The sequence below is a fragment of the Neodiprion fabricii genome, chromosome 1 (genome assembly GCF_021155785.1).
Source record: "Neodiprion fabricii isolate iyNeoFabr1 chromosome 1, iyNeoFabr1.1, whole genome shotgun sequence".
Taxonomy (NCBI): Eukaryota; Metazoa; Arthropoda; class Insecta; order Hymenoptera; family Diprionidae; genus Neodiprion; species Neodiprion fabricii.
In genome coordinates this window covers 3,193,563-3,205,637 of record NC_060239.1, presented here as the reverse complement: position 1 = coordinate 3,205,637, position 12,075 = coordinate 3,193,563, and the positions used below count along the sequence as shown (strand labels likewise).

General features: G+C 40.0%; 1 protein-coding gene across 1 annotated transcript in view; it reads right to left on the bottom strand.

Annotated features, from left to right (window-relative positions):
• Positions 1 to 4,223: 4,223 nt before the first annotated feature.
• Positions 4,224 to 12,075, bottom strand: part of LOC124188180 (homeotic protein antennapedia) — a 64,834-nt gene continuing 56,982 nt past the window's right edge. Inside the window, exon 5 of the mRNA XM_046580710.1 lies at positions 4,224 to 11,914. Within this exon, the coding sequence (XP_046436666.1) occupies positions 11,661 to 11,914 (254 nt within the window). The 3' untranslated portion in view covers positions 4,224 to 11,660. The remainder of the gene's footprint in view (positions 11,915 to 12,075) is intronic.

Sequence of the window (12,075 nt, the reverse complement as noted above, 5' to 3'; positions counted from 1 at the left end):
AATTTACAGAAAAATTAACGACTTGCTCACGACAGCCTGCAAAGGGAACGAATTTTTTTCACGGTTGAACAAACGAGCAGTCGGAACGTGGGTGTAATACGTCCGTCTGTGTACGTCTCGGCGATTCGAATACATGGATTTTCTGACGTGGAGACGTGAACATTGATTGCGAGAGGACTCCGTGGCCAGGGGAGGGGGGCGGGAGAGGGAGAGAGGGAGAGAGAGGAACGAAGTGAGAACGAGAACGAAACGCCGGGGAAAAGACGAGGGCACCGAAACAGGGGGCGGGGGAATGACGGGCGGACGATACTATTGATTTATGTTGTAGGTACAGTTTCGCGTTACATTCCGTTACCCTCCGACCTCTTCGTACCTACTTGCTAAAACTTTTACTCGAGGATATACCGCGAACGGCTAAGATATCCGCCGTTTGAACAGAGCCACGCTCTATCCCTCCGTGAAACCGACGTTCGCGTTACCCGTCAAACGTCCGCCCCGACGAAACGGTCACCGACTTTTAATTCACCGCAACAAGGTTCTCCTTGTGATGCACTTTGTTGATTCATTCCATTCCGCGATTTATTTTTCCTCATATTTTTCTTCCGCGAAACCTGCAGCGGCACGACGTAGATGCGGTATGAGCCGAGTATGCATCGCAGTCCTATTTTTTTCTTTTTTTTTTTTTTTTGTTCACAATCGCGTTGCAGATACGGTTGTAACAGAATTCGCAACCCGGTTGCAAAAATATATACCGCTGTCGCAAGCGAGTATCTGCAGTGTTATGCACATCTTCGTCGTGTGGGCTGGAAGTGAATTACGACCGTTTAGTGGCTACGAGTGTTTGGTTAGACTTGTGAAACGTTAACAGCACTCTTCGACCTCGGGTATAAATATCGCGAGTCGAAACGAACGGTTTGTCTCAATAACGAAAGGACCGCAGATTTAATCTGACGAATTTTTGTTCCGTATCAGGCACAACCGAATCGGAGGTATGAATTATTCGCTGCGCCTGTCAAAGTGAACGGACAATTCTAATGGTTAATCGCTGAATCCTCGTTGGTGACGAGTCGTCTTTGCACCCCGATTCCGGAGGGCGAACGCAGGTGGCATTAAAGCGGTGGACAATGTTTTCAATTAAACCAAACATGAATAACATTATGAAACGCTGCGCGAGGGGATGCGGAATTGATGCATTTCGTATGCAAAACCGAGGGTACAGTCTCGGCCAGCGTGCGGGGTACAGTCCGCACTCTGTGTCCGGAGTGAAAATGAGGGGTTATAGGTGGTCGGGCCGAGGCTCGACTTTATTGGTTTATCTCCCCATCCCCGGGAGCATGACACGGAGGCGGCACTGCGACGGAACCAAACTGCATAGAAGTGGTTAACACTCTATTAACACTAACGGCGGTCATACATAACGGCTCGCTGCTGGCAGCATAACCCAACGCGAGAGATGGAATTTATGGTCTGTTAATGGGGGTGCCTACTTTGTGCGCCTGTGCTCTCCGCATGTGTCGTGCGCCACGCGTGCGTTCGCTTCTTGTCTCCCCGGAATCGCATGCGGCAGGTATAAGGACGCGTAAATTTATCCCCACCGTCACCGGATCTCTTCGGGTCCTTTCACCTTAAAGGACAGCAAGGAAACTTACGCGAACCCTTCTTAGGGCTGAGGGCTTAACCTGACTTGGCCTTTGGTCCAGACGGTCGTCATTTGAGACATTACCGTTCAGTCTTTGACTATTTTTATTTTTTATCACAATCGAAAAATACAGTTCTAGGTACAAGATGAAAGTTAGTTTTCTACCTGCTACCAGAAAGTCTAGTATCCGTCACTATTCTGTTTTTTAAAATTTAACGCTTGTGCAAGAATAAATTGACGATAAAGCCTTGTTTAACTCGAAAAGCAGAGTAAACCTCAGAAACTGATTTTGCGTTGCAATTGCCAAAAAAGGATCGACGATAGCGCAAAATAGTTACGCGTAGCTCGTTTTTCGTAATGAACATCAGTATTCAAACAGTTTTTTAACGATACTTGTTTTACCGAATTTTTCTAGTTACTGTAACAAATGAAATTTTTCTCAGTGTGGCAGCGTGCTCCGGCCAAACTCGTACTTTCTTTAACAAATTACCTGGAATAGATGTTGACGTTGATACCTGCACTTGTCGCTACAGAGTTTCAGTGTTCGATGAACAAAAAGTGTATCAAAGCTTTGTCAAAGTGTTTTTATACGGATCGAAGAAACTGTACATCACGACTTAAACGGAACAACTTAGAAAAAGCTTTTCACCTTTTATGGACGTGATAAAAATCGAACGTGTCCGGCTTAGGTGCTGCGAAAAGTTGATATTCGGCTCGGGTTGCTTTTCTTTTACCAACCGCCAGCGGCGTTTACGATTCGAATTTCATGACAGGGTTGGCTACGGGCCGCGGGAGTACCAATTAGAAATAATATATTCGATCCTGAAACGTTTCAGGCCCCCGAGCAGTGCCGAGCATTTTGAGATTTTCAATAGCTCCCGGAGGCTGGCCAGGAGGCTCAGCTGGTTAAACCGATTTATTATTGCCTAATAGTCGGGCGCCTAATTCCCGGACCATAACACACCCGGACTTAACATGCAGGTGATTTTAGTTAGCAAATCATGCTGCTGCGCCCGTCGATTATAATCGATAGCTATTATTTTCTTTCGCACGTCACTTAAGTGCCTCGAATAAAGTTATTATAATTTCGTTGCGAGCCGAATCGAACGAACTGACTTGTAAACTGAATTACCGAAAAGAAAACCATGCGTCGCGCGGTAGTTGAAAATCGGCGATAAACGGGAAAACAAGTCGCTTACCGAACGACGAGCGAATGCAGCGGTTGCTGGAGTCCCAAAGTTCATCATGAAATCCAGCTTCTCTCAGGCCGAGGTAATACCGGCAAAGTGATAAAGCGGCCATAAATAAGCGAGGCTCTCTCTCTCTCTCGCTCCTTCGCCGAGTCTGCCTGCTCGGAGCTCTCTCTCTCTCTCTCTCTCTCTCTCTCTCTCCCTCACTCACTTCCTCGCTGCTTCTCGCTCCTCGAAACTTTCTTTCTCGCTCGCACTTTCACGCCCTGCGAAAAGAAGAGTCGTCGAGGACCTGCAACAGGGAAATCGAGGATATTAGCGAGAACGCAAAGCCCGTCAACCCGTCATCGAGTCCAACTCACCTCTTCCGCTGTCCTGCGTTCCCAGTTATCCGCAATATTCCGAGATCTCCGTCCTCTTTTCTCGAGAGAAAAATCTCGATCATGATATGATTTTCGGATCTACAAGGAGCGGTTCTCGAGACCGAGATTCGCTCCGTTTTAAATATTGTAAAAAAGTTTCTTCGCGCAATTTTCCGTGCGCAAGCTTTCATCGGGGACGAATGAAGTTTGGAAAATCGAGTCGAGAGAGATGCGGGACCACCAGGGTGGCTGAGGTCGTGCGAAGAAGGCTTGTCTCAGGCCTGCAGGGAGGACTCGAGGAGGGCCAGGAGGGCCACGGAGGGCCAGGGGCGAAACCGACAGAAAAGCCAATAAATCATCCCGTCACGAAGCATGAGCCAAGGCGGAGCCTCTCGCCTCGTATTAGCCAATAATAATCCTCTCCGAGGTAGAGGCCATCTTGGATTATACAATGGGTGCCTCTCGGCAAGCTGCAACGCACGTTCGTTCGCCTTCCTAATGCAAACTCCGATCCCTGCAGGGCCCGCGGATGGACCTCCGGGGGTGGACCGGCTAATTATTTTCCCCAAGTATCGTCCTCGTGCCCGTCTCTCCTCGTCGACGCGTGTAGGTGTGGAGGTGAAATTATTCAGGCCACGGTTAGGACCCCCGAGGTTTCGCCCTCCGATTCCGCGGTACGAGTTCCTCCCGAGATATTGGCCAAAGATTGACGACGCGACGACGGAAAATTATAAAACCGGCCGATCGGATGCTGGCGCAAATTCGAAAGTCCTAACCGCGACTTTACGCCTGATAAAAGGTCCGACGACGTTCATATTCAACCACAATTTATTTCTCGTTTTCAAACACAGTTATTATAATTAATACCATTATTATTAATATGGACAGACTCTTATATATAATACAATATGGTTTAGACTCATCGAAATAATAGCAATATTTCCATCTATATTACTATCGTCTTAATATCGTCGTATAATCAATTAATACGCAATAATTCATCGTTTGTTTTTAACCTTCCTTTCTTTATCATGTGTACACTTGTAGTTTACATACTGCGGGACACTACAAAATAATCCATACGTTATTTATGCGTAATTATACAATAATATCATAATTTTATTCTATTTATTCGTTACATTATTACTTTTTTTTTCTTCTTCTTCTTCTTCGTCTCCTCCTTTCATAGATATATGTACGAATTTATATATAATATATATATGTATATATATATATATTTATTTATATATATAGGTTTTTTTTTTTTTTCTCGTTAATAATTATATTCATTATGTAGTACGACCTACGCTCTCATTATGTATACCCCGAATTGTATAATCTTTGTAATCGCTTGTTTAAAAATTGAAGAAAATCACCCATACGTGTGTAATATGTCCGTGCATGCGGCAGGGAACAATTTGCAAGATCATAGTTTATTCGTCCAACGCATACCCGCAATATATCCGTAAACAGAGTATATCGTATGTTACGGTATAACGTCTATCACGGATCATATCGTATCGTATCGTATCGTTATATACGTGCGAATTGAACCGTTTCTATAAAGTTTATTCTCAACGCGGAGCAGGGTGGGCAGGTAGGTATATGTATATGAATGTATATCTATACAGTTATGTAAAAGCTTGGTAGGCATAGAAACGCGTATCTACGGTTATTCACCTCCGTGTGTTCGCCTATGTGTTTTTGTAGGTGTGTTTCCGTCTATGCGCGTATATATACAATTTATATATATACACACACACGCACGCGCACACACACACACACACACACCCACACACGTTATTACACATATACCGTGTGCGTGCAAGAGAGCGGAAAGAAAAATGTGTCTCTGCGACTTCCGAAAATTGTTAAATAAATATCAACATACTTATCACGAGGAACTGTCGTACACACGAGTTTGCCCCATACCTATAATGATGTATAGACTTTTAGCACGTGCGGCGACGGCAGCGTTGCGACGCTTAATATATATTGTCATGTCTTACTCTAGCGGCCGTAATTTTACAATTAATTACTTTAATCGCGAATCGCGCGCGTTCCGATTTTTCTATTTGTTATTCACTTACTCATTGTTCACTTGTTTACATTTTCTTCTTTTTTAACTATTTTTTTGCAGCTTTTATTTTTCCTCAGTATTTATGTAATACATTATTATTATTGTTATTATTGTTGCTGTTGTTTTTTTTTTTTTTAATATTAATATTAATATTATTATCGTTATTAATGTTATTATTATTATCGTTATTACAATTCTCATTATAGTATATCATAATAAATAGTTTAATTCTCTGCTACCGTTATTTTGTATAATTTTTTTCCCATTTTTTTTTTATTTTTTTTTTTTTTCAATTTTTTGTTTCGATTTTTCATATTCTAATTCAACAGGTACCTACTTTACCTACGCGGTATCGTATACACAGAGTCGCGGCACGCGATTCGGCGCCGCGACGCCGGCCGTCACCTTAGCCGCATTGCTCCGATGATAATTTTTGACGCAGGAGTGAAGATAAGGAGAGAAAAAAAAGAATTTCCGTATCCTTCATTCGCTATGTCATTATTTGATTGAATTTTTATTCTTGTTTGTTTTTTTTTTTCATTTTCAGGCTTTAGATTTGCAACTGACGTAACCGCCTCACTAATTCACTAGCAAATGACTATGTCCAAAAGATCGTCGTAAATAATAACAATTTTTATATTGCAATGATTGTATCATCAATGACAATGAAATAAAGCAGCGTGAAGAACTGATATAGAAAAACAATTTCAAGTTCATAAGGAAAAAAAAAAAAAAGAAAGGAACACACCATTTCACCTCGTGTCCCACTTTTCCAAAACATGAGTGTAAGATATCAGTCTTAATAAGGTGGAACTCTTAATCGGTGAGACCAGGTGAAAACTTTTTTTTCTTTTCCCCGACTCTCTCGTTCATGTATAGCTTCAAAAGCGATGTAGATATAACATATAGCCGTAAAACGACGCGAAATACGAATAGAATAAATTATTAAAAAATAAATAAATAAACCGAGATTGGACCATTATGCTATATAAATGAAATTTTCCCTCCCCGCTCTTATTGTTTTTAAATAAATAATCACTCCGTAAACCGTTACGTGCACCGTGGCCTCACCGTCAACAGAGTATACACAAAGTGCCCTTAGTCATTTGTACATATGCATATACATACATGTATATATTCAGCTTCGAGTTATAAAAAGATGCAGGTTGGCATTCAGCTGACACCAGGAGGGTAAACATTAAGTATAGGTAAGTAAAAGTAAACGGATAGTTTATTTATACGTATATGTATCTGTGTATGTATGTATCTTTATACCGAAGTAACTAAGTAAGATATAGTTTATTTACTCAGCCACTCGTATTTGTGTGTGTGTGTGTGTGTGTGTCTGTTAACCACGAGTAAGGTATACATAACTATCGGCACCTGCTGGGAGAGCGGCAACAGGAGCAGAGGAACTCTTCAACGCCGTGCTTACCGGGACAGGGAGGTGTTGTTATTCCAGCGTTTGCAAAATAAGATGCAATAAAAAAAAAAGGAAAAACTATCAAATATTCGCGACTTATCGATGCAGAGAAACGCGATAAACAACTTGTTAGCTGAATGTCTGATAGTGAAAATGCGAAAGGTAGGCGTATTGCATTTGTAATTGATTACTCGAGGGAATTTTGAATTTGAAGGTGAATTTTCGGAGAAACTTGTCCAATTTGTTAGTTTTTATTTCCACGAGGAAAATGAATTGATTATCGATTTCTAAGATGTGATAACAACGGATCGTTGCCGCGTGTCGATCGCGTATATATAATGTAACGGCTCGCGAATTGATCGCGCGATCGGAATATTAAATTATGTACATCTTTGCGAAGCCTGAAATTGAAGTTTGAACCGCTTTTTTTTCTTATTCGATGCAATTTAATTTCCACTTAATATGTTCTTGTACTTTGACTGCATTCCTGTTACTTGTTTTACAAAGTGAAGAGGTTTTAACCGCGGTTTAAACTTCTCAACGACCGACTCGAGTTTCGACCGTGATATCAGAATTTTCGAAATCGGTAAAACAACAATAAAAAATACGCCTTAAACACGCCCTGCCCGTAGCAGTCGACGCTCTTTTGTTTCCTTAAATTTTAATTTTATCCTTAATCGAAAAGTTTCTTTTTCTTTTAAGTTCAATTTAGAGCTTACACCCTATCCCGAACGCCTAAATATTACAATGTATCCTATATATATAGACCCATATACACCTCGTACGAATTTTTTTTTTAGCTCGCTATGTTACATCCACGGGATTCAATTACTTGTATATATATATATATATATAATTACGTAATTCGATTTATTTACCAATTTATTACGCGACTGTAAATAGATTATATAATATGTACGGGTACAGTTAAAATATATAATTTTTGCATTTATAATTTTCACGTGTAATTCTAATAAAAATTATCCTTGTTTTTTCTTTTTCTTTCTTTCGTTACTTTTCATACTTTTACGTACATTGGTTTATATGTTTATAACTGACAATCGTTCTCCGTGCAAACTCACGCGTTACTAAATACCGCAGCCTTGGAAAAGTACGCTGACTCGAGTTTCTCAGCAGCCGTTGAAGAGTTGCAAATTTTTCACCGTACTCTTTTATTTCTGTTTTTCCTTCTCATATTCTCCGGTTACCGACGAGCGATTCATGCGAATCGAGTATTTGCGAGCGACAATGTGCCTATACTAATATACGCGACGATATTTGAATAAAACATTTTCGCGACGAATGGAAAACCTGCAGTCCTTACGACAGACATGCAAATTGGACCGCTACAAAGTTCATGAATTCGCGGTTTTCGCAATGAGAAAAGCGTCTTGTTTAACAAAAAAGATGAAAAAAATGCTGCGAACTCATCGCCGGCAACTGCTAATCTCACAATATCTATCATCTGGTCCAAGTTCACAGAACGATTGCCAAGGATTTAACTTTTCGTTGCGGATTTTATAGTTTCTTTTTTACGTATATCGTTAAGGGTATAGGTATAGTATATAATACTTAGAAAATGGAAATTACATAAATAAATCTCTGAAGGAATAAAGGCTGGTCAAGATCGACAAACGATCGATTAACGAGCTGGACCAAATTACGTATATCGGTTTCGCACTGCGTACTTCACTAAAATACTGCACGCTTCGGGCGTCTCATGTTTCTTCATGTATACATATTATATACACATAGATAGTTATTCTTTTTCTTTTTTTTTTTTCTTTTTGTTTTTGTCGTTTGAATTTCGTTATCATTTATTTATACGTATAAACATATAATCCTAAATTTTTATCCTCATATATTTTTTAAGTATACAAACCGGAGATGCATCCCGCAGTTTGCCTCATACGTATTTCGGTAATTTTCGTTTAAATAGAGCTAGTGTCTATATGCGTAAGTATTCGCTATGTATGATTTATAATATAATAAGAACAATGTATAATGATGGATGATCATTATCAAAGTTTAATAATAATAATAATAATGATAATAATAATAATGATAATATTTTACGTACATCGCATGTTGTGATAATAAACTACGTGTGAATCTAATAATTTTACAACACGGCACAAGAATTTTCGCAGCCCGTCAAACGGCCGGAAATTGAAGCTGATGGGGGGAAAAAATTCAACATACATACGCGTGTCATATCGGATTTGAAAAAGATTCGAGTTTAGGACCACCGATTTCTAGTCAAAGGTACTCTTTTTTTTTTGCACACTCATAAGTCCGGTGCTTCAACGCAATGGACGTAATTTATTATATCGTGAAAATATTCGAAGAATAAATTATTATTATTTTCATTGTTCTTTGTTTTTTTTTTTAACGATATCCTTCAGAAATCTGCAAATTTGAGTTTACCGGTTCCACAAAATGAACGAACTGCACTGTATTTGAAAATCGTAATAACGCAATAATAATTCTTACTACATGCTATTTCACTGGTAACTTGGCCTCACGTCCGCGGAGCAGGGTGAATTTAATAATTTTTCATCTTTCTTTCTTTGATTTTTTTTTGTTTTTTTTTTTTTGTTTTTTTTTTTAAATAGGGTAATGTATGTATAATATAAGGTAAAGGTACTTAACCATAATACTTAATTATACCAAAAAATTTCTTTTTCCACCGTAAATTAATCGTTCTCTCCTCGTATTAAATAGTTTTAAAAACGAATAATCTCAAATTCCTTTCATTCAATATGTACAGAACACTGCAGCTGTTATTACGCGCGTGTTATATCATATATCCGTGTATATATACATCCTATACACACCTACCGTTTAAACTCACTATATAAACTCACTTTCGAGATCAACCCAATATCCTGTTCACGCGTTCTGCGAGATACTGGGTATAACGCATAAGTTGGCTACACTTCTAGTAATATCAGAATCAATTGGGTAGTAGTAGTAATAATAATAATAATAATAATAATAGTAGTAGTAGTAGTAGTAGTAGTAGTAGTAGTAGTAGTAGTAGTAGTAGATGTAAGAGTAGTAGTAATAGTAGTAGTGTAGTAGTTGTAAGAGTAGTCGTAGTAGCGCATAGTAGCAGTAGAATTAAACCGTACTGATGCGGCCGAGCAAATTGTCTTTCCGTGTGAAATGAAGTTGTCAAAATCGGGTTGCAGCTCCTCAACGAAATTCTCATTTATATAGGTACATTCGATGAACCGCCCTCGCGATGACGTTGGGGAGGAAAGATGAGTCGCTTTACAACAGTTTCTGCTTAGTTCTTAGGTTTTCCGCTATTTTACACAACCCGGAAAATTTCTAACAGCCGTTTGCAATCCGCTTCGACGCTTAAACCATACGGTTTGAGTCTCATTATTTTTCGCTTGTTTTCTCTTTTTCTATCGCCCTCCCTTCCGATCGTAAGTGCGCGGAAAGTGAAGACAGATTCAAGATGCTCAAAGCAACGAACGAACTTCAACCGTTTGAGGGTTCGGGCATGCAATAGCAAATTTATCACCGTTGCACCGGGGGTTTGATTTTCTCGATTACAGAGCACTATGACAATACTTCAACTTCCGCGCGTACGTTGTACTACTATATTATATAATATAACGTAAGTCTCGTTAAAATTACTGTACAATAATTAAATAAGTTCGTCCGATTTCCGAGACGTTTGATTTGACGGTTCAATTTTGTTCAATATATATTTTTCGCGTGCTTCTTCTTTCTTTTTACTATCAACTTTTTAGCTGAGTTCTCTTGACAGATTTTTCTTTTTTTTTTTTTTTTTACTTTCTTTCATTTATATAAAATTTCCATTAAATTTCACATTTTTCCTTTACGTACGTAAATATTGTAGGTACTTCTTGCCCGTAACGTGAATTTAAAATCGTTTCAATTTTCATTCTCTCCTTTTACGAAGACAAAAAAATCGTACTTGGCACGTCGCGTGTATTTCCCACCCTTGCCGAGCCAGCACCGCGGTATAATAAACGTATAAGGGAGCTATCTAAACAATCTAAATTCTAAGCTGCCTATATATGAATCATACATACCGCTACGTAATAAAGATGTATGTAAGTTACAGGGGATTAAACCGTGTTTTCTACTGTTACGCTATCAAATCCTAATCGCTGTAACTTCGCATATATATAATGTATATAACGCAACACATCCGACGTGTACAAGAGAATAATAAATAATAATAAACGCTTTCTAAATTTTACAATTATCGCCTGCGCGCACGTGCGTCGGTCTGCGTGTGTGTGAGTGTGCGAGTGTTTCTGTCCTTTCTATCCCTTCGCATTATCTCCACCTTCGTCTTATCGTGGTTTCGTTAAGTTACGTATTTAAGGTATATAATCTTTACATCTATATAGGCTTTAGTAAATTATTCAATTAAACGTAATAGAGGTTAACGTGGTTCTGATTAGCATGTGATCCAGTATTTTTCCGTAGCATTGCGCATCACCGTAATACGTACATCGTACATCTGTCCCTTTGCATATATCCCTATCAGCGTATTTATATTCACTTTTCCGCATCCGGCCTCACCAATTCCTCTACTTCTGTACAATCTCCTCAACGTCTCTGCACGCTCCTACATCGGCTTGCGACTTGCGACATCGATTTCGATTTCGGCCGCAGAGTTCGCGTATATGCGTTTATGCGTATGCACACACACGTACGCGTGTACGTACGTGAATAAAACAGAAATAAAAAAAAAAAAAAAAAAAACAACTCTGCCATTTCTCTACAACATCATTTTTTGGTACGAGCAACTTGATTAACACGACAAGATAAGCGTCATTGCTGTGTGTGGGGTCGGGGGGGGGAGGGCAGGGGGGGGGTCATTTTGGAGGTCATCGGGGAGGAGGTAGTGCTGAAGACAAGGTGCGACCCTGAGAGATGCAGAGACCTCTGTAGGAAGCTCACCCGCGTCCAGGGTTCAACCCTGCGGCGAGGTCTGCGGCGAGATGTCCGTGTCGCCGTCGCCGGAACCTGGCTCGCCCTTCGTCTTGTTCTCCTTCTTCCACTTCATTCTTCTGTTTTGGAACCAGATTTTTATCTGCCTCTCGGTAAGACATAGGGCGTGCGCAATCTCGATGCGTCGCCGCCTCGTGAGGTACCGATTGAAGTGGAACTCCTTCTCGAGCTCCAATGTTTGGTATCGCGTATACGTTTGCCTGCCCCGTTTCCTCTCTGGAAAAATTCAAAAGCAAAAACACATTCCTCATCAAACCGAAGGTTAAATCGGGTGTATATAATAGTTTTTTACAGGTACGTCGATCGCCGGAACAACGGTTTTCGCAGTCTGTAAACGCGTGCCGACCGAGAAGGTAGGTGCGATTTTTAAAACGCCG